Here is a 25,779-nt window from a genome sequence, read left to right as displayed (position 1 = left end):
GCCTTGGGGCATTCGGGATTAGTTTTTGGTCGCCTTTCTTTGATGGCCGGCTTGTATGTTATTGCTACGTCGTTTTTATTCTAGACAGCATTGCCGTAGTTTTAGTGCTGTTACGGCTAAAACACTCCATTGTAGATGGCCCTTTAGGCCGGATCTACAATAGTGTAGTAAGCCTTATGCCATAAGTAATTGACGAATTATAATCGAATATGAGAAGAATAATCGAATATAATTGGTTAATTCCTTATGGCATAAGGCTTACTGCACTATTGTAGATCCGGGTTTAGGCCGAAGGCAGACAACGTAGGTGTCGTAATCGTATTTGTAGGGTAATGGTATATCCACACAAACTTGCATAAGTGCATAAGCATATGCATAAGAAAATTGATTGGTATACAAGCACTTACATAAGAAAATAGACCAATTGAATTTCTTAAGGTGCAAATTCATGGGACGCTGAAAGCCAGCGTTGAGCGTCGTCGCGTGACGTCACTTGACGCTTGCGTCAAGAAAGAGAAGTTGGATATTTCCAACTTCAAGCGTCGAAACAGCGCAAGCAGCGTTGAGCCAGTATAATACATGTGCAATAATCGCGCGATAGAAAGGTTTTGGTGTATTTCAAACAAATAAACATGGAAGATGTAAATAAAATATTTTTATTAGTTTATAAAAAAAATATTTTAATTACTACAATAAAAATAATATCAATAATGTAAAATGTAGTAAGTTTATTAGAAGAGATTTTTAGGTTAAGTTGTAGTATTAAAAGTTTTTCAAATACAAGTTTTACAATTTTATATATTTTTTAAGGACTTTAGAATTGTACACACTTGCGGAATATGCGAGGAAATATGTGAAGTCGAAAACTTTAAAAGTCATTCCTGCTTGGAAGGATACAATAATTACATGATTGATGAAAATACTTTATATTTTTATCCAGTATTAGGTAACGTAAGTTGATTTTTTATTATATTTTAAGAAATTCATATTTTAATATACCAACATGTTGTAGATGATGGGACTACAATTATTAGACGCAGTGAAATTAATAATCAGGAGAAAATAGTAGCAGAACCATTTCAACAAGGTAAATTAAAACTAATTAATAGCAAGTTAAACCTAAGCAACCAAAAGTATCATTAAAATACTAAATATTTTGTGAACATCTGTGTTTACTTTGGGTATTTTCCTTTTACGGAACACAATCAACACTTTTGACACAAGTTGACACTTATTGTCACTTTTCATTTAGAATTTGATACAAACTCAGTCGGCACACCTTCGAGAAAAGTCAAAGTGTGTTTTGATCAAAGAAATGTATTTAATTCCAGTATGTCGATAAAATCTTTACATATCCATATATGTATATTACAATTTTTGAAGTGTTCATGTAATAGAAAGTTACAATATTAAGCATTATGTATTCGGTATTCATAATAACAATTTATATTTTACATTAAAATTTATAAACTGTATTAAAACACTTACAAAATTTGAAAACATATCGATTAAGAATTTTGCGATAACGCTTGTAAAATATATTAGGTATCATAATATATACACACTTATTTGTATATCATGTTTTATTTAATTGTGACAAACTGTGTTTGAGTGGGTCAACCTGTGTCGATTTGTATCTCCTAAAGAAAAGCAGCCTTCATTAGAGAAGAATAAAACCGGTTGTAATAAGAGATAGCTGTATTATAGTTTACTTCAATTATTTAAATATTTTAATATGAAAATAATTATTTCAGTACGTACGTCAACTACATTAAATAAAACTAAAACAAGTAAAAGAACATCAAAATTTAATTTTGACGACGAAGAAACGTTGATACTCGAGGTACAAAACAGACCTTCACTATGGAACTATTCATTATCATTAAGAGAGCGAAACGGAAAACTAAAAAAGCAATGTTGGGAGGAAATTGCTCAAATTTTTAACGGTAAGAATAAGTTATATAGAAGGAATAAGTCCCAGATGCGCAGAGTGGAAAACGGACACCACCAATCAAATTTTATAAATTTAATTAAGGTAACTAACTTTAATTAAAGTACTCATCGGATTGGTGATGTCCGTTTTACACTGTGCGCATTTGGAACGTTTCCTATACAAGACTTCCTAAAAGTACAGACTAGAAAATAGTCTTAATAAGTAAAATTTTTATTACAGGAAAATTTAGTACAGAAGAATTAAAAATCAGATTTAAATCACTTCACGACACATATAGAAAAATTATTCACTCGGAACATCAGGCAAGTGGATCTGCTCGACAAGACATAACGAAAAAGTGGTCTCATTATGCATCCATGCAATACCTTCGTGATTCCTGCTTGTATAAAACGTAAGTTTTGTGTTTTAACGCGCGCGCGCACACACACACACACACACACACACACACACACACACACACACACACACACACGTGTATATAAATGTATAAATAATAAATAACACAATTAATATATTAATAATTAATATACACAATTAATTATATATATGTGTAGATAAATTTAGAAATTTATAAATGTCTAGGACTATGTCTAACATTGGAATTAATGAAAGGATACATAATCCATCAAGTGCAAATGATGACGAAGAAGAATTAGAAAGTATTCAAACAGGTATTGGAAAAGGTTTTTATACACTGTTATTAAAACATAAGGACACCAATGAAGGTACAAATAATAAGATACAGATAAATTATATTATGCATATTTATTTTAGAAATTTCATAAAATATACAATAAACAATAGATATCAATGTTTATTTTTTTATACAGTCATTATTTATACATTTATAAGGTTTATTTGAACATTTTTAGTTTAGACATTTCTTTAGTCTACATGGTTCTGATTATGTAATCTCTAGATTTATCTCTAAATATTTTCATCTGTGTACAAAAATAATCATTGATACGTAATGTTTGTATTGTATGATTAATAGAACTTTTACTATAAATATACGTGACATAATTTTAATCTGTACCTTATTTACTATGCTCTTTATAATATTGTAATAAAAAAATTAATAACTTTTAGACTCAACCGAAAGAAGAAAAAAACCGAGAAAAGAGGAAACTACAAATGCAATCGAAAGAATTGCCGATGCTATTTGCCAACCTAATGATTTTCTTTTACCTTCACCCCCTATGCCGGATGAAATAGATTCTTTTTTGTCTACTGTAGGACATCGTTTAAGACGAATGTCGCCTCGAGTACAATTAGATTTAATGCAAGAGATATTTGACATTACATATAGAGCATTAATAAGTAAAAATGCGTAAAAAATATATATAACTTTTTTAAACGTGCAAAGTAAGATAAAAATATTTTTGTTTTTGTTTTTTATTATAATTATTTTATTTTAAAATTTATTAGGCATATGTGACATTGTTTTATTTTTTAAATGTAGACAATATTAGGAAAAATATTTTTGTTTTTATTACAATTATTTTATTTTGGAATTTATAAGCATACATTATATATGTACACGTTATATAAGTATACACATATATATTAAATATTATATGTAATTAAAAAGACTTTATAATACAAATAAAAAATTTTTGTTGATTACAAAACTTCAATTTTATTTTATTTCATATATTTAATATAGTACTTAGCACATATTATATTGCCATGTTAGAGCTCCTTCGTTATTAAAATATTCACAAAATTGTTCGCGAATTTCCATAGCGTGACGAGAACAATTATTACTGCCAGTTCTCGTTATGTTTTCCAAAGCACTATTATTTATTTCTTCTCTCCAAGAACCAGGAATAAAACCATCAGAATCTTCTCTATCAATTATCGTTGGAGTTACATATTGATTTTCATCAGTATCCTGTTTCCGTATCCAATTGTGAAGACACACAATTGCTTGTATAATCTTCATTGATTTTTCGACAGTGCAAATAATAGGTCGTTTTAAAATTCTCCAACGACTTACTATAATACCAAAAGTATTTTCTATTGTCCTTCTTGCCCGACTAAGACGATAATTATAAATTGTTCGTTCTTCATTTAAGTTTTTCCCAGGGTAAGGCCGAAGTAAATAATTTGTCAGTTGAAAAGCTTCATCACCAACAAGGACATAAGGCAATGATTCTCCATTTGATGTTAAAGGTCGTGGTTGTGGTAAATTCATTTCCATATTATGGAATTTTTGACCTATAAGAGAATCTTTAAAGATACCTCCATCACTACGTCGACCATAAGCACCAATATCGACAAATGTAAAACAATAATTGGCATTACAAATTCCAAGTAAAACAATACTGTGAGTGTGCTTATAATTAAAATAAGAAGAACCTGCATTATTTGGACACTGAAAAAGATTTATGTTATTTATTTTCTGTAAACAAAAACATTATAGGGTATATATATGTATATATGTGTGTATGTATACCTGAATAAGAACATGTTTACCATCGATTGCCCCAATACAATGGTTAAAATTCCATTTATGTTCAAATTCATTTGCAATATCTAACCAATCTTCTTCTTTTAAACAGGATGGAAGTACTTCTTTTACCAAACAATTCCATATAGCACTGCATGTTTCTTCGATAATATTACTGACAGTTGTTAGTCCAACAAGGTATTGGTAAGATATTGAAGTCATCGAGTCACCAGACGCCAAAAATCTGTATAAAATATTACATGACTTATACTATACATTTACTATAAAAAAATAAATATACTAGAAAATAAATTTATAAAGAACCTTAATGTCATAGATAGCCGTTCTGCAGGTGGTATTGGTTCCCTAATTACAGTTTGTTTAGTTAGAGAAGGTGCAATTATGCACAATAATTCTTCATATTGAGTTACACTCATACGAAAATAATTTCGAAATCTACTGTCTTCTAATGTAATTACAGGAAATATTGCATGATAAAATCCATGTAATTTACGTTCTTGAAATATTGGTTCGACCCAATAACGTTTTTTTGAATAATTTCTTTTTTCTTTTTTTGTACTTCCCCAGCAAGCAAAATGCTAGCAGCTTGCCGGCAATATGCCAGCAAACTCGAGCATGATATCGCAGCAGATTTCAATCTGCTGCTTCCTCATTAAGCTTAGTTTCTACAAGCACAGATTATCAACAGAAAATATTGATAGAAATACAGCAAAAATCCAATATCATCTGCTACCATAACATGACAGCAAATTCATAGTAAATATCGAACACAATCTGACAAATTAAACTCTAAACGCAGAAAGACAGCAAAAACGAAGCATGAAATGCTATCACGCTGCGACACCAGAAACGCGGCGAAGATACAGCACGATGTGTCACATGAAGTACTGACAGCAAAAATGCAGCAGAAATCGAGCAGAGCCTGCCGTCATGACATGCCGGCGAAAACGCAGCAGATATAGAAAGCGATCTGCTTTATCGGTTGTGACGGCAAAAACATAGCAGAAATCGAGCACCAAGCTGTCGTCACAAGTAATCGGAAAAATATAGCAAAAATTTAACACGATATGACGTATTATTAATAATTTTTAATTAGTAAAATAAATAATTAATGTATGCAATGTACATATGTTTATTAATATTATTATTACATTTAATTTACATTATATAATTTTATAAATTTGATGATATTTAATTTACATATACATTACGAATTATATATTTTATGATTATATACTTAAATTTAAATGTGGCGTTTTCGACTGACTGCAGAGAGTTAATTAAACCCAAGATGATATCACATGCAAGAACCGTCCAATTTGAACTTTTTTTTATATAAAGGTGGAAATCTTTGAGAAGACTTCTGGGAGGATCAGGTCCGGGAAGTGTGGGATTCGACGGGAGACACGTCGGGCGATCAACCTTACTACCGCCCACTCACTAAAATCATCTATTATAGAGGATTCATGGCTCCTGCACACAGGACGCGGCAAAGCGGCATCGCGGTGGCCAATCACCGTCTTGCTTTTTTATTAAATACATATATGTATTATCAGAAAAGCAAGACGGTGATTGGCCACCGCGATGCCGCTTTGCCGCGTCCTGTGTGCAGAAGTCATCACACATCTGATGTAGCAAACTCGCGTTCTATACCTGCCGCGTTTTCGCCGTCATGTCATGACGGCAGGCTCTGCTCGATTTCTGCTGCATTTTTGCTGTCAGTATTTCATGTGATACATCGTGCTGTATTTTCGCCAAGTTTCTGGTATTGCAGCGTGATAGCAAATATGTCAAATTTCTAGCTACATTTTATTAATTTAATGTGACATCATGACATATCTGTTTTTTTATTTAATTTTTAGTGATATATTGTGTCAACACACAATGTCTGATTTTTGTTTTGTTAATGTCTTTAAATTTTGTTGTACTTTTGCTGCATTTTTGAGGGCACATTGTGACGCAAAGTCTACTCGATTTTTGTCGTGTTTCTGTTAATGTTAGTTGAAACGGCAAACTGTAATTGCTTGCTGTCCAACTTTTGCCAGCATAATATGTGTCAAAATTTTTCAGTTTGTGCTCTCGGCAGGTTTGGCTATCTGGGTCATTGATAAGAAGTGCTATTAGTGCTTTCCTTTTTATTTGTTCCCTTTTTAACAATTTTTGATTACATTCCTGTAACCAAACTTGATATTTATTAATAAAAGACATTTTTATATCACTCACGACGCCGAAATCTTCACGCTGTTCTCCTTTTCATGGGATTTCGATTGACGCTGGCGTCAATTGTGGTCACATGACCTTCTTGCCGCTGAAAATGAGCGTCAAGCGTCAGCATGAAAAGGCACCTTTAGTCTGTTCCCGACTTGTTAACACATTTAAATAAAGACTCAGCCCATACAGCACAAAAGCTTGCAGCAACATTGCTGCAACGTTGCAACATTGCATATTGCGATGTAATGTTTCAGAGATATTGCAAAGACATTATTTTACAATATTACTTCAGCAATGATGCAGCAACATTTTAAAATATTATTAAAATAGTGAAAATAGATAAAATTAATATTCAATACATAATATTGAATAAATATATTACAGTAACTTTTCAAAAATAATATAAAAGTGATCGTTCTATATTATTTAAAATTTTTCATCTATAGAGATACATGCATTCTGGAGTAATTATAATTTGTGTGTAAAACTATTATTATGTAGATTTGTGTATAACAGAGTACAAGGTTATTCAAAATTATTTTAAATAACTGTATTTTTTAATTTAACAAATACAGAGTGATTATAGTGACATCAACCAAACGATCTTCCGATCAATTCATTCAGTTTTAAATAACTATATTTTAAATTTAACAACAGAGTGATTACGTCAACCAAAAGATAAATTTTGTAAGTTTTGTCTCTCTCATCTTATAATGTACTTATATAAGATAAAAGACAAAACTTGCAAAGTTTATCTTTTGGTTGAAGTTTCACTAATCACTCTGTATTTGTTAAATTCAAAATAGTTATTTAAAATCAGATGAATTATTTTGAATAATCTTTTTCTGAATAATATTGCATACATATTTTACTGCAATATTGCTACAATATTACGTAACAATATTTCTAAAAGCGGACATTTTACCATTGCAATCTTGCAGCAACCTTGCAGCAACATTTCACAACGTTTATGCAATATTGCAATCTTGCGTTGAAATGTTGCCACAATGTTGCTGCAATTTTTCTGTGCTGTATGGGATGATGGCCGTACGTGATAGAGGCTTTTGTATTTAAGATAAATAATAATTTAGAGTTTGGAGTTGTTTGGGGGGCGATCGGAGAAAGAACCCAGCAAACACAAAGTTACATGTAACGTGCTTGTTAGTTGTAATTTCCCACTCAATAATATAATTGCAATGTAACACACATGTTATATTACAATTACATTGTTGAGTGGGAAATTACAACTAACAGGTACGTTACATGTAACTTGGTGTTTGGTGGGAATGATAACGGCGGACACGATTGGACAAGTTAATTCAATATATTTATATGTAGGACAAAAAATACATGTAGCGCACCGACCAGCCGCCTGTCGGCGTGGACCGGCCAAACACTAGTAATAATTATCAAGACGGACGCTATTCTATTCATAAACAGGATGAGTCTCAATGGAATATAGAAGTACGCAGCACCGTTAAATGAAAAATCATATATAAATACCTTTGATTAACCTTAAAAAGTTAATACGAACATATACTGATAATAGTGAATATTGCGAGGCGCCATATATCGCTAGGTAAGCATGGTAGAATTTTGTTATGGTCAACGTGCAGTCGCAAGCGCAGGCATCCAATGGCGGTGGTTAATACAGCAGCGTGCGTTTTCCTTCCCTCGCTCGAACTTGCACGCGATTTCAGACAAGAATGCTTCCGTCGTCCTTCCGTTAATCAATTAGCTGCGCGCCCTGTGAACAAAGGTAGCCGGGCCTCGCAAGGGGGGCCCAATGCACGATCCGGGTAAGATCGTGCCCGCAACGCGTGATTGCGACCAACGCTCTCGAAGGCCTTAATGCGGGGGAGTCTCCTGCCGATCCCTTCGGATCGGCCACGCGGCACGTCTACCGCAGTTTGAGCAGAAATAGTATGGTGCGGGCGTGAACGAGGTTGCCAGCGGAGAAAGCACTCTTTTCTGAGCTTGTTGCCTTGGCCCAATAACAATTGCACTATAGGTTATCGAATACTCGCGACCAGCCTCAACTACGAGCACCTGGGCGAGACTGACACGACCCACGCGTCGCGCCGTAGCGTACGGGGGGGGCCGACCAATCAAACCCAGGGAATAGCGGTTTTTCTATATCGCGCATGTGGTAGTCGCTGCGCCGTCACAGCCGACTCGCACGCAGCGTCCCTGTCGTCAAGCAAGCCCCCCTTCCCCTTTCAACATTTTCCGCCCGCCTTCGTTAATTTAGTTAACGAACAAATTATAACGTGTCATGGGGAATAGGTAGTGGGCACAACTTGGTGATTGGTCGTTTCAATGTAGATGTTTGAGTACGTAAAGTGACGACTCGAGTCAGACCGTCCTTACCAGGGTGAGTCTGTAGAATGCGTCCAAGCGGCCACTTGGAGGGCGGGTATCGCTCGTCAAGCACGAGCACCAAGGCTCCAGGTGTTAACGATGGAGTAGTCTTTTTCCACTTGTATATTGCTTGGTATCTTTGCAAACACTCAGTGGACCATCTGGTCCAAAAGCTTTCCATCATCTGGCTAAGGAGTTGCTAACGTGAGAGGCGAGATATAGGCAGTTGCGCTACCGACGGTTCAGGTAGAGTAGTGGGGGCACATCCAATTAAGAAGTGTCCCGGTGTTAGGACATGAAGATCGTCTGGATCCTCCGTTAGAGCGGTTAACGGTCTTGAATTTAGGACGGCCTCGACTTGGGTTAAAAGGGTGCTGAACTCCTCATACGTGAGCAATGTGTCACCCACTACTCTTTGAAGGTGATATTTCACCGATTTGACACCTGCCTCCTATTTTCCGCCAAAGTGCGGAGCGGAAGGCGGTTTAAAAATCCATCGGGTTCCGTCTCCGGCTAACAATGCAGCCAATGTGTCTGACTCTTGAGTTGAGGCGGCGAACAATCGACGAAGCTCAACGTTGGCCCCTCTAAAATTTGTGCCACAGTCACTAGTTAACGTCGAACAGATGCCTCGCCGCGCCGTAAATCGTTTAAACGCTGCTATAAAGGCACTCGTCGAATAGTCTGTTACCAGTTCCAAATGAACCGCTGATGTGGAGAAGCAAACAAATAATGCCATGTAAGCCTTATAGGTACGCGCATTCTTGCCCTTCCATGTCTTAATGGTAAACGGGCCGGCGTAATCAATGCCCGAGTAAGTGAAGGGCCGCGTAGGTGTCACCCTTTCAGGGGGGAGCTGACCCATCAGCTGCTGAGCTCGTCTTTGTCTATATCTGGCACATCGGACGCACTTGAGTATAAAACTTCTCACTGGGACTCTACCTCCGATTATCCAATACTCGTTTCTTAGGTATGCTAGAGTGAGCTGAGTGCCGCCGTGTAACGTGCGCAGGTGGGCGTCTGAAATGATAAGGCTGATTAGTGGTGAGTCTCGGGGAAGAATGAATGGATACTGCGCCGAGGCAGAGAGGAGTGAACGATGTAAGCGACCTCCCAAGCGAAGAAGCTCTTGGGAGTCTATAAATGGTGTGAGGTTCGAGAGGATATGGCATTTGGTCAGCTGTCCTCCTCATGAGAGAATATCAAGCTCGGGTTTAAAAAAGGCACGTTGTATGGTCTTGATCCAGAAGAGTTTGGCATTTGTAATCTCGTCAGTAGTGAGGGCGAGGGATCTAGGAGAGATTGGATGTCGTTTGAAATAAGACACGGCTCGTTGGCAGAAGGCGGTAATCCTCAGAAGTCTCGTCAAACTAGAATACTTAAATACCAAATCCCACAACTCAGGCGTCTCACGGACCACGTTAGCTTTGACAGGTCTTTCTTCTAGAGGAGTGTGAGGAGTAGGTGATTGCGTCAGGGTGGGCCATTCTGAAGAAGGCCGGGATAGCCAGTGAGGACCCTTCCACCAAAGAGTAAGTTCAGATAATTGAATTGGCGTCAAACCTCTGGTCGCTAAATCTGCAGGATTTTCATTACCTGGCACGAATTTCCACCGAGCTTGGGGAAGAGTATCTTGTATAAGGCAGACTCGATTATGCACGAAGTCCTTCCATCGCGACGGATGGTTGGATATCCACAGGTAGGTAATAGAGGAGTCCGTCCACAAATAGATTGGTATGCCCTCAAAGTCAAGCGTACTCAGCAGATGAAACACGAGCTTTACCAATAAGCAGGCCCCGGACAATTCTAGTCAAGGGATCGTGAGCTTCTTCAGCGGCGCTACCTTTGTTTTCGAGGCCACCATGGTGATTCGTACCCCCTCCTGCTCATTGATGACTCGAAGGTATACTACTGCTGCAATCGCCTTCTGAGAGGCATCGCAGAATCCATGAATCTCGGCTGAGCAACCTGAATAATAACCCACCCAGCGGGGAAACGACAAACGTTGCAAGTCATGCAGATTCTGAACAAAAGTCACCCATTGCTCATTCACGAATTCAGGTAACGGATCATCCCAGTCTAACTTTAAGGTCCAGAGCTCCTGCATCAGTATTTTGGCCGTAATGATAACTGGCGATAGAAATCCAAGAGGGTCGAACAGTCTTGCGATAGTTGATAAAATGGTTCGTTTGGTAACCGAAGATGTATCAGGCGGTTTCAAAGAAAACTGAAAGGTATCTTCAACGGGTTGCCAACTCAGACCGAGTGTATGAATGACGAAATTTTCGTCGATATTAACTGGCGTAATAGAGACTTGTTTATCCTCCGGAATGGCTTTGAGCACTGCTGGATGATTACTTATCCATTTTTGGAGTGGAAAGCCGCCCGCCATGCAGAGGTTGGTCAGTTGGCGGGTGATTTCCGTAGCTCCTTTAATGGTGTCAGATCCGCCGAATATGTCATCAACATATCGTCCTTTCTTAAGTGCAGGGATCGCCAACGGGTGGCGTGGCCCTTCGTCCTCTAGTAGCTGAAGAAAGACTCGTAAGGAAAGATAAGGGGAGCATGCGAGTCCATAGGTTACTGTGGTTAGTGCATAGGTGCAAAGACCCTGTTCGGGGAGTTTCCATAAGATCCTCTGGTATGGCCAGTGATCTGAGTGTACTCGGATTTGTCGATACATTTTTTCGACGTCAGTGGAAAAGGCGTATCGAAACAGTCGAAACCATGTCAAGACGTCAAACAGATCGTTTTGCAATTTATGTCCAGTGTAAAGAACATCATTCAATGAGTGTCCCGTGTTCGTGGGACTGGATCCATTAAATACTACTCTCAATTTGGTTGTAGAACTGTGCTCCTTCCATACCCCATGATGTGGAAGATAGTATGAATGAGGCGGCAGTGCACCATCATCACTCACCAGCTGCATATGTTGCAGCCTTGCATACTCAGAGATAAACTCCGAGTAAGCTTGGGCGTATTCCGGATTGCGGTCAAATTGTCTGAAAAATCTGTTCACTGCTCCCACTGCCTTCGTAAATGAATCTCCAAGAAGGCTTGGGGACTTCTTAAAGGGGAGTTTTACAATATATCGGCCGTGTATATCTCTAGAGTAAGTGGTAGTGAAATAGTTTTCACATTCCTGCTCCTCCAAGGAAAGCGGGGATTGTTTGCTTGAAGGACACTCTTCTAATGTCCAGAACTGTCGAAGTAAGTCGCAAAGTTCGTTATCATGAGAAACATGGTAAGCGTATGCGACTGAAGGCTGAGCGTTATTGTTTACAGGCCCAGAGACAATCCAGCCTAACTTGGTGTGCTGTGTAATCGGAGTGCCCTCTGGCCCCTTGATTACACCTTCTTCAATAAGATGAACGTAAACGTCAGCTCCCAGTATCAGGTCGATGGGACCTGGGGATTGGTAGTTCGGATCGGCTAAGTTTAGACCGTTCAGATGCTGCCATTGATGTGGCTCGATTTTGGCTGAAGGGAGAGACGTAGTCAATTTAGGTAAGATGTGAGCGTTGACTGTACACCTGAATCGAGAGTCAAAGTGCGGCGCCACAATGAATGTGGCGAGGCCATTTGTTCGGGTAGTTTGTTGAGCACCGATCCCTACAAGAGGGATTTGAGACCTGGTACGTGTTAAGCGTAATCTTTGTGCAAGACGTTCGGTGATCAGCGATACCTCAGACCTTTGGTCAATCAGTACCCTTGTTTGAGAGGTTCTCCCATTTCGAGCAGTTATCTCAACGCGGGCCGTTGCCAACAAAATATTAGTAACCAATGTCGAGTGATTGACGGCCGCGTGTAAGACCTTTGCATCATGTGCGCTAGTGGTGGCTGGAGATTCGCCTGTTGCAGTGGCGGGAGACTCGCCTGTTGTAATGGCTGGAGACTCGCCAGTCGCAGCCGGCGCGAGCGAGTCCTCTTTGGGGCGTGCCCGATGAAGAGAGGTGTGGTGCTTCCCAGCGCACTTCAGGCAGCGCTTAATGGATTGGCAGCGGTGCAGCATGTGAGTACCGAGACAATTGTAGCAACGTTTGTGTTTCTTAACGATTGCTAATCGTTGCTGCACTGTTTTATTTGTATATTGTGGGCAATATGAAATGAGATGCTCCTTTGAGCAAATTCCACACGTTCTTCCGCTAATGTCAGAAGTACTCTTGGATTGCCCATGATAGTGTGATTTGGCAGAGCCCTTGGAACGAAGGTCAATTTTAGTGTTGCAGGACCCTTCGTATGCTTTCAATGTCATAAGATGTGACACAAGAAAATCTGTGAACTGAGTCCACGTGGGAGGCTCTTTAGTGGAGCCCAATCGCTGTTCCCACGCCTTTACAGACTCCGCATCTAGACGTTCCACAATACAAAAAATAAGAAAATCGTCCCAATAGTAAACCGGACGCTCTAGGCTCTCGAGAGTTCTATAAATTTGTAATACGAGGGTATACAATTTTTCCAATTCACCAGCCGATTCCTTCACCATGCGTCTTATGGAGAACAATGAATTTAAGGCAGCATGAACTAATACCCGTTTGTTTTCGTAAAACGCGATTAAGGCATCCCATGACTTCTGAAAGTTCTCCGCTTGTATGGTCGTGTTCTTTAATAGGGATGCGGCAGAGCCAGTTAAGCTTGTCTTTAAATATTGCAACTTTTCAACTGGTGACAACGAGGCATCGTTAATTACTAGTGAACAAAACAGATCTTTGAAAGGCAGCCACTCTGAAGGAGCGCCGTTGAACTTTGGTAAATCAAACCGCGGGAGCCTGGTTTGGTGAAAAAAGGCTGGCAGGCCAGAAGAGGCCGAGGCTGTCAATTGAGATGACGACGTACTAGAAGCGCCTCCCTGGTCCTCATCAAGCAAGGCGGTCAACCGCTCGTAGCAGGTGGTGTAATGGTCGTAGGTTGACGTAAACATGTTGGAAGTAAAATAAGAATGCGATTGGATCTCCCGTTTTTCATCAGGACCCAAACCTGCCACGGCAATGCCAACAGCCCTGTGTTTGGCAGAGAAGCGCTCCCAGACATCTTTAAGGGTTGTAAGTCGAGCCTGTATTACTTTGTTAGGAATATCGTCCACGTGAGTTTTCATAAAATTATCATAGGTTCCTGCAATGATTTCAGACAGTGCAAGTTGCATCTCTATTTGAGAATGAATTTGATTGAGACTCATCCTATCTAACAATTTCTTAAATGTCCGTAAGAATCCGGCTCGAAGGACCAAAAAAAAATGTTTGGGGGGCGATCGGGGAAAGAATGATAACGGCGGACATGATTGGACAAGTTAATTCAATATATTTATATGTAGGACAAAAAATACATGTAGCGCACCGACCAGCCGCCTGTCGGCGTGGACCGGCCAAACACTAGTAATAATTATCAAGACGGACGCTATTCTACTCATAAACAGGATGAGTCTCAATGGAATATAGAAGTACGCAGCACCGTTAACTGAAAAATCATATATAAATACCTTTAATTAACCTTAAAAAGTTAATACGAACATATACTAATAATAGTGAATATTGCGAGGCGCCATATATCGCTAGGTAAGCATGGTAGAATTTTGTTATGGTCAATGTGCAGTCGCAAGCGCAGGCATCCAATGGCGGTGGTTAATACAGCAGCGTGCGTTTTCCTTCCCTCGCTCGAACTTGCACGCGATTTCAGACAAGAATGCTTCCGTCGTCCTTCCATTAATCAATTAGCTGCGCGCCCTGTGAACAAAGGTAGCCGGGCCTCGCAAGGGGGGCCCAATGCACGATCCGGGTAAGATCGTGCCCGCAACGCGTGATTGCGACCAACGCTCTCGAAGGCCTTAATGCGGGGGAGTCTCCTGCCGATCCCTTCGGATCGGCCACGCGGCACGTCTACCGCAGTTTGAGCAGAAATAGTGTGGTGCGGGCGTGAACGAGGTTGCCAGCGGAGAAAGCACTCTTTTCTGAGCTTGTTGCCTTGGCCCAATAACAATTGCACTATAGGTTATCGAATACTCGCGACCAGCCTCAACTACGAGCACCTGGGTGAGACTGACACGACCCACGCGTCGCGCCGTAGCGTACGGGGGGGGCCGACCAATCAAACCCAGGGAATAGCGGTTTTTCTATATCGCGCATGTGGTAGTCGCTGCGCCGTCACAGCCGACTCGCACGCAGCGTCCCTGTCGTCAAGCAAGCCCCCCTTCCCCTTTCAACAGGAGTAAACAATGACTTCAAGGACGGTCGAGTTCGAAAGACGAACAATGCGAAGACGCGAAGCGAGAGTTAGTCTGTTCCCGACTTGTTAACACATTTAAATAAAGACTCAGCTTATACGAAATCTTTATGTGCTTCTGCTTATGCATGTGCTTATGCCGCTTATGTTCTTGCTTACGCACTCTTCTTCCATCTCACATTTAATCTTTATCCATCCCCCTTCCTACAATAACCTTTTCAGATTCATAAGTACTACGCGTGCTATTTCTTCTCGTCACTTCTTGTGTACTTCTTCAATCGCACGAAAAGGTTAGAAATGGCCACGCATGTTTGTGTGTGTGTGTATTCAATATGCCGAAATGTGGCTCTTATGGAGCGGATTACGCGGAAGCAGAATCAGCGGATCACTAATCACGGGATTGTTCTAATAGAACCTTTTCAAAAATTCCGTTGAAACAGTCCCATGATTGGTGATCCGCTCGTTCCGCTTCCGCGTAATCCGCTTCATGGGACATAAGAGATATATTTCGGCATACTGAAAGCAGCGGAATATCTGTGATTGGTTGCAGAGTTTGATACGCCCGATACGCGCGTATCGCAATAAATAATGGGACGTCACATCTTGCTGTTCTACAACGTGTTATATAGAAATGTTATATTTATGTAATATTATATACCCAGACAGCACATGATATCCTATGGATATCCGTTTTATGTCTATTTCTTGTCCTGATGTCCATGGATCTTATGAAGATATCCATAGGATATACATTTGTGGACACTGAAGAGATATCCTAAAATGGACTACTCAGGATTACTTTGTATGTCCATATGCTATCCCCTACAGCATGAAATATTGCTGCAACGTTGCAGAAATATTATTTTGCAAGATTGGAATATTGCAGAAAATATTGCTGCAATATTGCAGCAATATTCCTGTGTCCGCTCCAAAACAATATTGTGCAATATTCCTGCAATATTTCAGCAATATTCTTCGTAAGATTTCTGTAATATTCCAGCAATATTGCTGCAATATTTCTTGTAAGATTGCTGTAATATTTCTGAAACGTTAATGCAATATAAAGGAAATGATGCAGGTGGTTATTTATTTTCATATTTCATGATACTAATTCCTAGACAGCATAAAATTTTGAAAACAGTCGCAAATATGTCCAAACGTTTAAACGATTTAGAACATCGTTACATTTTTCGGACTTTTGTGCTATCTGAGAATAATCATTATTTGACAGGATATAGAGTTTATTTTGAAATATATGTATCGGAAACATACAAAATGATTTTGTGTTATATGGAATGTTTAAAACCAGAGATACACGATGCTTGTTTTCGTGCTAGTTTGTTTGCTGGATGAAAATATTCTGTCTTGATTGGTGCATATTCATTCATCTTCAGAAATGCACCAATCAGGACAGAGTATTTCCATCCAGCAAACAAACCAGCACGAAAACAAGCATCGTGTATCGTAGGCTTAAAAAAGCAAATATATCATATAATTGTCGAAACATAAAAACATCATGTTATACAGAGTATAACGCAAAAATCGCGACTCAAAATGTTATACCGAGGAAATTCTTAAAAAATTAAATAAAAAGTTTATTTTTAAATTTTTATTTTAAGCAGTAGTTTTTGAGATATAAAGATTGCAAGATGGCCAATCATATACTACTTTTAGATGGATGTTTATCCATGAGTCGCACTTGCAGTAATATTAGTGAGCACGCAGATTACATGCGCGTAACATTATCAGTAGTATACATGTATGAAACGCCATGTTTTTCAGTAATACTGTCTATTTTTACAGTCATAGAAGACAATCAATTACTGTATTGTACCATTAATCAAATATATGTAAGATGTGTATTATACGAAAAATGGAAAATGAATTTATATTATCATACCCCCAGACAGCACATGTAGATTATGAGAACGATAATAGGATATTGCGAAAGTATATTGCAATATTCGTATAATATTATAGATACGTCTGTGATATGGCGAGTATATACTCATAACGTACTATGTCCGCGTTGCCTTATCCCATAGAATTTCGCTGGCAGTTTATGAGAATATACCGAATATATCTTAAGAATGTTATACGTATGTCTAAAGTATATCTTCAGTATATTCACAATATGTCTACAGTATGTTCACATTATATGGGCTCATGCATAATGAGAGGAATAAGGAACAAGGAATTAAACATACAGAATTAGCAAGAAGAAATAAGAAGAGGAATTAATCATTTCGCACATCAGGAAGCTATCGCAAAAAATGAAGCGTAATATCTGTTGAATACGCTGGGGTGCTTTGGGAAATTATGCTCAGATAATTGTAGGTTATAACCTAAATAATATATGTATATATACAATATATATATATTATTATAGTTTACGTTACTATATTATATCTTATGTACATACCAGAGTTATCTGGGCGTAATTCCTGAGAAAACCACGTTGTCCGTGAGTTCGTGTTCGCACGTTCACATCCTACACTTCACCACGTGTCTGCATCACACGGCAGACGAAAATGCGTAACGTTACAGATCATAGATAGCGTTGACATGATTCACTTTCGATATTACGCGAATATTTTGGAAATATGTGATAGATATACATGAGATATATCATAGGATATTTTACGGATGTTTTGAGTATATTAGATATAATCTCAGTATATTCAGTAGGAGTTGCGAAGTTCAGTCGCTATATTCTAAGTTTATTTTGAGGATATATCAAAATGACATTCTACTGAGACGTTATATGAATGTTTTACGTATATTCGGTATGATCACAGTACATTACGTATGAGAGTATAATATTCGTACGATATCTGGTGCTGTCTGGGCCGTTACGGCACAATAATTAAAAAGATGTAATTAATTAAATTAACATACACCCACGGATATCGAATCGTTCCATTCTAGATTTAAGTAAGCATTAAGATAAAGCAAGTTCAGAAAATGCCTATCCTGATCAATTTATATGCTAGAATTATACATGCATGTATAGTTCATACATGTTTAATTGATGTAGTATATAAGTCAGAGTGAGCATCTTCTGGACTTGCTTCACTCAATCTAGTATGGGACACAATGCTGTCCGTCATTACAGAATTTGTTGCACAATCTATGTATTTTTTAGCTCTAATCTTAACATAAAAATTTAAAATAAAAATATCCTGCTCTATTTTTCAATTTGTCCCTTAAAACTATGTAAAATATTACTTATTGTTAACTCTAGATTAAAAAATACGGATTATACAGAAATAAATTTTGCAAGGTTGCAATATAATATTGCCACAATAGTGTGCAATATCTGCTAAGGAATATTACGTTTGTAATATTGCAGCAATATTGTGCAACATTTGCTAGGGAATATTACATTTGTAATATTGCTACAATATTCCAACAATATTGGTTATATTATGCACTATTGCAATATTTCTGCAACGTTGCAATATTTCATGCTGTAGGGGATCCTTATTTGTACTCGCTCTGCCAACACCATCTGCATGCACAAGTGAACTAAAAAGCAATATGGCCGTTTAAAATCAATATGGCCGTAGTAGTTAGGTTAGGTTAGGTTTTCGTTGGTTATTGGCATGTTTTACACAGTCAGGTAAGAATCCTAAAAAATTTTCAGTAATCATAAGTTACGAGAACAGCAGAGAATCTTATTGTATGCCGTTACCCAAGCAACAAATATTAGTCAAGATGACGTCAAACTGATATCAACTTGAGGTCAAATAAAACAAAGTTAATTTAATGGCAATCAATCCTTCAATATTGATCAATTTTTGATGTCATTTGGACGCCAAAATGACATCACATTGACCATTTTATAAAAATTTACTCATAAACTTGCATAGTTACATAATTGTAGTTATAAAGAAAATTCCAATCACAATTTATAATAGAAATGCAATTGGTTATATAGTAACGGGTACAAACAGGAAAAATTGTTCATAACATTACTACAGCAAAATAAAAAATATTTTTGACAGTGTAATACATGATTTCCATGTAATTTTCCCTATGCAATCGAATGGCTATTAAATCGCTATTAGATTTTTTCAAAAAGTAAATTTTTGTAATTTGTTCAAACAAATTTTGTTAAGTTAGTTATTAATTGATCATTTTACGACGTATTAATAAGGTTTTATTATACTAATTACTGACGTTAATTATAATTCTTTGTAATAATTGACGATTTGACCTTAAATGACGAATTATTGAGGTCTAGTGGACGACACCTTGCTACCTATAACTATTAATCATTATTTAAAGATTGGTCAATAAACAACATTATTAAAATTAAAACAATATTTTATATAATTAATACTATTAATAGTTTAGAATCATCCCAGACAGCATATAATATTTATGATAAATATTTATTAATATTTATTAATATTTATTTTTTCAAAATATTATATAAATATTTTACACATATTTTATATACACAAAGAAAAAAATCTTTATTCAATATTATTAAAATATAGACTAAATATTTTATATAATATTTATGGTAAATAAAAGATAAAGATTTGTATAAGTAATGTTATATAAATATTTATAAATATTTCATAAATATTTTTATAATATTTATGATAAATCTTTATGATTAGTCAAATCTAAGACCACAAAAATATTTATAAAATATTTGGATAAATATTTATAAAATATTTAAATAAATATTATAAATATTTTATAAATATTTTATAAATATTGCGTTCTGTCTGAGGTATAATTTAGTTTTATCAAAAGAACAGAGCAAAAACATATTTTTATAAGTTATTCCACATGTTATTTCGCATATGTAAAAATCAGGAAAAAACCTGTAAATTTATATTTATTTATAAAAATATTAGTTAACTACAAGTTTCATGTTTCCCGCATCTATTGAACTGATCTATAACAAATATGTATTCATGAGCATCAAGTGTTCATGAATCATCACAAAGTGCTAGGTAGCGTACGATCTTCGAAGTCAAGCAACGTCGACGGCGGTTCAGAGTTGGATGGGTGACCGCGGAAGTTAGGCAATCCCAAATGTGACTATGGTATGGTGGGTCACGATGCTTGTTGAGAAACAACGTAAATTTTTTTTTACATTATAATTATGTTATTTCGATATTTTTATAATGCAAGTACTGCATATATAGGACATGTACCCGAAATAGTTTCTAAAACGTCAAAATAACGGCTTTTACTACCTGGGATAGTCATAAAAATGACGTTAAAATGTTTTCTTTATTAAATGTAATCTAAAAATCTATGTTTTGTCATAAAAATAACAATAAAATACCGTCAAATGTACGATACTAGCTTCTTGAAAATGACGTCAATAATATGAAAATAATGACGTATTTTTGACGTCAATATATGACGTCGTTAAGATGAGACAAATGTACGTCAGTTTTACGACATTCAGACGTCATTTTATCTCGACATTATGACGTCTGGTTCGTCATAAAATGACCAAAAAATGCCGTCAATTAGACGTCACCTTGCTACCTGGGTTAGTGCTAAATAGATCGCAATTTCCATCAAATTATTAAGGTTATGGAAAAAAATAAATTTAACAATGAAATTAATAAGTAAATAAAATAATGCTATTTATTTTTAATATGTTTTGCAAAATTAAATTGCTTTTATAAAAAATAATATAGTTGAGTCAGTTTATAACATATAGGTGTATGTAGACAAACAAGTACCCATCGATGAGTCAAATTGGCGTAGCAGGTAGAATACAAGATTCTTAATCCTAAAGTCCCGGGTTCAAACCTAGCAGCGGCAAGTAAGAATAAAATAAAAAATAACATAATTTAAATTTAATTAATTAATAAAAATTTATCTTAAATTTAGTATGTGTTGTTGATAAAAATAATTTAAAAAAAATGAAATTTTTATTTTATTTTATTTTCTTTGTAACTGTTGTGTGACGGTTGGATAACATGTAATTATAACATGTTATATTGCTGAATCGGAAATTGTAACTTACATGTAAGTTACGTGTAATTTCAGAGTAACATAACCTGTTATATTCGGTTACATTGCTGTTACATTGCTACTATATTACTGTGTTCACTGGATTTTCTATATCATGCCCATAGTTTCTTAATTATACATAGATAGAACACCCTTCCGCTGGACAAATAATACACAGCGCGGCAGCGCCCCTTGTGCCACTGCATAATACTACTCTCCGGGCCTCAAGCGCATTAACCAATGAAAACGTTTAAGCGTCCGTCCCAACAAATTTTTTAATTTGGACAACATCCCAGACAGCACACGGATATCCATACGACATCCATAAGACGTCCTTAACGGATATTGAGGATATCCACGGGACATCCGTTTTACGTCCTTTGGACATTCTATGGACGTCCATGGGATATTGGTTTATGAAACTGGTGGACATGCTATATCCGTAAAATATGTCCGATAAACGTCCTATGGACGTTCTATGGACGTCCTATGGACGTGATAAAAAGCGGTATTTAAAATTAAATTTTACATTAAATAAAAGGGTAAAAACAGAATAAAATATATAAATATAAATATTTATTTTAGAAATTATATTATTTTTTTGATAGATTATACATTAAACAATTTTAATTAAATAAGTATCATACGTATAATATTAATTAAACATTCAGCTTAAAATATTTTGTAATTATCACACACATATATATATATATATATATAGTGTGTATCCATTGTTTAACGATTACAGTGGAACAAATATTCTTTATATTGCAGACAATGACTGCAGCATGCAAGTGATCTCGTCTAAACAACAAATGATTGTGACTCGTCAACTATAACAGAAATTAAATTTTATGTTTATACACACACATACACACACACATATATATATACATATATACATAGGCTACAGAGTAGACTGTATAAAATCTTATTGTGTGCCATTGGCTTTGCCTCTACCTGGTTGATCAATTCGCCAATATATTCCACAAACTTGTCTTTAACGAAAATGATGGTGCTCGGCCGACGCTTGCTTGCTCGTAGGCTCTGATTGTTCTCGTTGCTGCAATCTCTAATCTCGTTGCTGTTCTTTATCGAGACCATCGTCGTAATCCGCGTACACTTCGCCGTCGTCTATTACCATCTGTAATTATACGTCTAGAATTCGTCGCTGCTACCGTGTACACGTAACCGTTCTGTTTACGTACGTCAGAGCCTACGAGCAAGCGAGCGTCGGCCGAGCATCTATCATCATTCTCGTTAAAGAAGAATTTGTGGTGGAATATATTAGCGAATTGATCAATCAGGCAGAGGCAAAGCTAACGGCACACAATGAGATTCTTTGCTGCTCTTGTAACTTATAATTTCTGAAAATTTTTAGGATTCTTACCTGACTGTGTAAAACATGCTGATAACCAACGAAAACCTAACCACTACTACGGCCATATTGCTTTTTAGTTCACTTGTGCATGCAGATGGTGTTGGCGGAGCGAGTACAAATAAGGATAGCATATGGACATACAAAGTGGTCCATTTTAGGATATCCCTTCAATGTCCACAAATGTATATCCTATGGATATCCTTATAAGGTCCATGGACATCAGGACAAGAAATGGATATAAAACGGATATCCATAGGATATCCTGTGCTGTCTGGGATATTAATTAATAATTTAATTTTCAAAACTTTTATATTAATTTTCACACATTTAAAATTATTATATCTCAAGAATTTAAGTGTTTGCAGATTTATACAATTTTTTTGGACGTTCTACGAGTACTCTATTTGATTATGCGAGAATTAACAAAGTAATATACATATGTAATGTATATGAAATCTACATTGCAAATAAATTGATTCAATATTAAATAGTGTTTCTGAATATTAAATTACGATATTTTCAAGACATAATATATATACACCCAGATAGCAGAGGGACGTCCTTAGGGCGTCATCAGGACGTTTAGGACGGACTTCGTGGATATCCTGAGGACATCCTGATTTTATCCCGGGACGTCCTCAAGACATCCTGAGGAATAGCAAACAAGCGCCACTTTTTAGTCCTCAGGAAATCCTGAGGACAATCCACTGGATGTCCTGAGGATACCATAGGATTTCCTCAGGACATCCTCATGAATAGCAAACAATGACCACTTTTTGTCAGATTTTTAAGATTTTTTAAAGGATTTTTGATAAATGTATCGATTTTTTATAAAAATTGGAACGTTTCTCAGAAAAATTTAAAAAATAAAAACTCCAATTAATTTAGAAAATTTTTAAATATTTCTAAGTATTTTTAACAGTTTTTGAAAATTGTAAAAAAACTTTAACAAAAAATTAAAAGTTCAAATTATTTCTACGATAGTTTTGTAAGAGAAAGAAGACTATACATGTTTCAGCGACAGTTGTATCTGTTAAAGCATGTTTAAATTCTGTACCCGAGAAAACGGTCACCCATCCAAGTATCAACCATCGCCGATGTTGCTTGACTTCGAAGACCATACACATCCTAACGCTTCGTGATGATCCATGAGTACTTCTTGTTTATGCATATATATTTGTTATAGATCATTACAATAGATGTTCTCAGAAGGATGAAACATATATAGTTAACTTATATTTTTGTAAATAAATATAAAGTTTTACAGTTTTTAAAAATCATTTTTACATATGCGCGCGAAATAGCATGTGGAATAACTTATTAAAAAAATTGTTTTTGCGCCGTTCGTATAAAATAAAATAAAAAAAATTATTTAATTTCATCTTTTATAATTTTTTAGTATTGTTAATATGCCATATTGTTTTAATAAGTATAGACATTCAATCTGACTTTGAAGTCATCATTTTTACACATTTGATTTTGCAATACATTTTAGAAATACGTACGATATTCAAAAATTTCTCACTTGCTATATTAATTTACCCGTCTTTTTTAAAAATTACTATACGTCCAGGATGTCCCTGAACACTATTTTAGGATGTCCTGAGGACTTTCGTAGGATGTCCTGAGGACTCTCTTAGGACGTCCTAAGGACTGTCTTAGGATGTCCTGAGGATTGTTTTAGAATGTCCTGAGGATATTCTGAGGACTTTCAGGATATCATATTCTTAGAACATTCTGTGCTATCTAAAATATCTGGTATTTATACAGTTATTATATTTAAGTTTATCTTCAGACATTTTGTAGCTAATGAAACTCTTTATACAATATTTTAAGAATAACGTTTTCAGCTAGAATACATATATCCTCAGGACATCTCAAGGATGTCCTCAAGACATAAGTAAAATTTTAATTTATGTTAATATTATTACAGAATCTGACATTCTAAACTTTAGAAGTCAAATTTATACATAAAATATTTACAATAATACAACTATTATATCCTGACAAGATCCCAGGACATCCCGGGACATATTCAGCATAATCCTGAGGACGTCCTATGCTATCTGGGCTTATACCGAACTTGGTAATTATTTAGATTAAGGGACACCGTGTCAATGACCTTGACCTTGACATATGTTGTCAAGGACATGAGCAACTTTTTTTTATAACTTAATCGGCGGTCATTGTTTGTTAAAAAGTTATTAACAAAAGAAGTTTTAAAATATTTATATAAAATAGAACACACACACACACGCACGCATAGGGAGCGTCCCAGATGCGCACAGTAACAAACGGACACCACTAATCAGATTGTTGGGTTGGCTAGGGTTAGGATAAATTTATAGAATTTGATCGGGGCTCCGCCCCTCCTTCTGCACCTCTCTCTCGTGATTTTTTCTAATTTTAACCCACCAATTTTACATCGTTATTTGGTTAATGCGAAAACATTGGAAACAGCGTGGTAAATCGCAAACCCATGTGGTGGGTTTGCGACTGTACAAACGTGGACATCGTTTACTTTACGTAAAGCACTGATATCATGTATCGTACTTATGAAATGTAAAGTAAACGACATCCACGCTTGTACAGTATACCACATAGGTTTGCGATTTTCCATGCTGTTTGTTTCCAATGTTTTCGCATTAACCAAATAGCGACATAAAATTGGTGGGTTAGAGTTAGAAAAAATTATGGGGAGGGGGTGCAGAGGGAGAGCTCTGCCCTTTATTCGAATGATACCATGTGCTATGTGGGGTTCTATATTAATATTTTAAACTTTTTTTGTTAATTACTTTTTAACGAATAATGACCGCCAATTAAGTTATAAGAAAAAGTTATTCAGGGTCATGTCCTTGACAACATATGTCAAGGTCAAGGTCATCGGCATGATGTCCCTTAATCTTAATAATTACCATAACTTTTTTAATGGCTTTTAATCGTAATTTGACGAATATAGTTTTATTCTTCAATACATTCTGAACTGAGCCCTTACGGAAAACACTCTAATTTTGAGAGTTTACACTCAAATTTGAGTGTTAATACTCGATTTTGAGAGTTTACTCCCAAATTTAGGTGTATACGCTCAAATCTTGAGTATTTACTCTAAAAATTGAGTGTTTATACTCGAACATTGAATGTGTACACCCAATGATTGAGTGTTCATACCAAAGTTTGGATTTAAATACT

The 25,779-nt window shown here is 36.3% G+C and overlaps 3 protein-coding genes across 6 annotated transcripts; 1 reads left to right on the top strand and 2 right to left on the bottom strand.

Annotated features, from left to right (window-relative positions):
• The first annotated feature begins 418 nt into the window (after positions 1–418).
• Positions 419–3,392, top strand: LOC118645192. Of its 4 annotated transcripts, none has more exons than XM_036285812.1 (7): positions 419–722; positions 811–946; positions 1,013–1,087; positions 1,755–1,946; positions 2,174–2,345; positions 2,537–2,679; positions 3,044–3,392. In XM_036285812.1, the coding sequence occupies exons 2-7, from the start codon at positions 907–909 to the stop codon at positions 3,286–3,288; spliced, it is 867 nt and encodes a 288-aa protein (XP_036141705.1). In that variant the 5' UTR covers positions 419–722; positions 811–906; the 3' UTR covers positions 3,289–3,392. The 4 variants fall into 4 exon arrangements, with proteins under 4 accessions (XP_036141705.1, XP_036141702.1, XP_036141703.1 ...); XM_036285809.1 differs by having other exon boundaries at positions 419–641; positions 3,044–3,391; XM_036285810.1 differs by having other exon boundaries at positions 420–641; positions 2,537–2,637; positions 3,044–3,390.
• A 209-nt stretch (positions 3,393–3,601) lies between these two features.
• On the bottom strand, positions 3,602–6,531 carry LOC118645191 (protein ALP1-like). Its single transcript, XM_036285808.1, has 3 exons — positions 4,731–6,531; positions 4,413–4,650; positions 3,602–4,331 (listed from the first exon to the last, which is right to left on the bottom strand). The coding sequence occupies exons 1-3, from the start codon at positions 4,841–4,843 to the stop codon at positions 3,624–3,626; spliced, it is 1,059 nt and encodes a 352-aa protein (XP_036141701.1). The 5' UTR covers positions 4,844–6,531; the 3' UTR covers positions 3,602–3,623.
• A 3,657-nt stretch (positions 6,532–10,188) lies between these two features.
• LOC105841073 lies at positions 10,189–14,175 on the bottom strand. Its single transcript, XM_012688191.1, has 2 exons — positions 10,843–14,175; positions 10,189–10,776 (listed from the first exon to the last, which is right to left on the bottom strand). The coding sequence occupies exons 1-2, from the start codon at positions 14,173–14,175 to the stop codon at positions 10,189–10,191; spliced, it is 3,921 nt and encodes a 1,306-aa protein (XP_012543645.1).
• Positions 14,176–25,779: the final 11,604 nt, after the last annotated feature.

This window comes from Monomorium pharaonis, chromosome 4 (assembly GCF_013373865.1).
Source record: "Monomorium pharaonis isolate MP-MQ-018 chromosome 4, ASM1337386v2, whole genome shotgun sequence".
NCBI classification, from domain to species: domain Eukaryota; kingdom Metazoa; phylum Arthropoda; class Insecta; order Hymenoptera; family Formicidae; genus Monomorium; species Monomorium pharaonis.
Note: the sequence above shows the minus strand (reverse complement) of the source record. Positions and strands in the feature narration are given on the sequence as shown.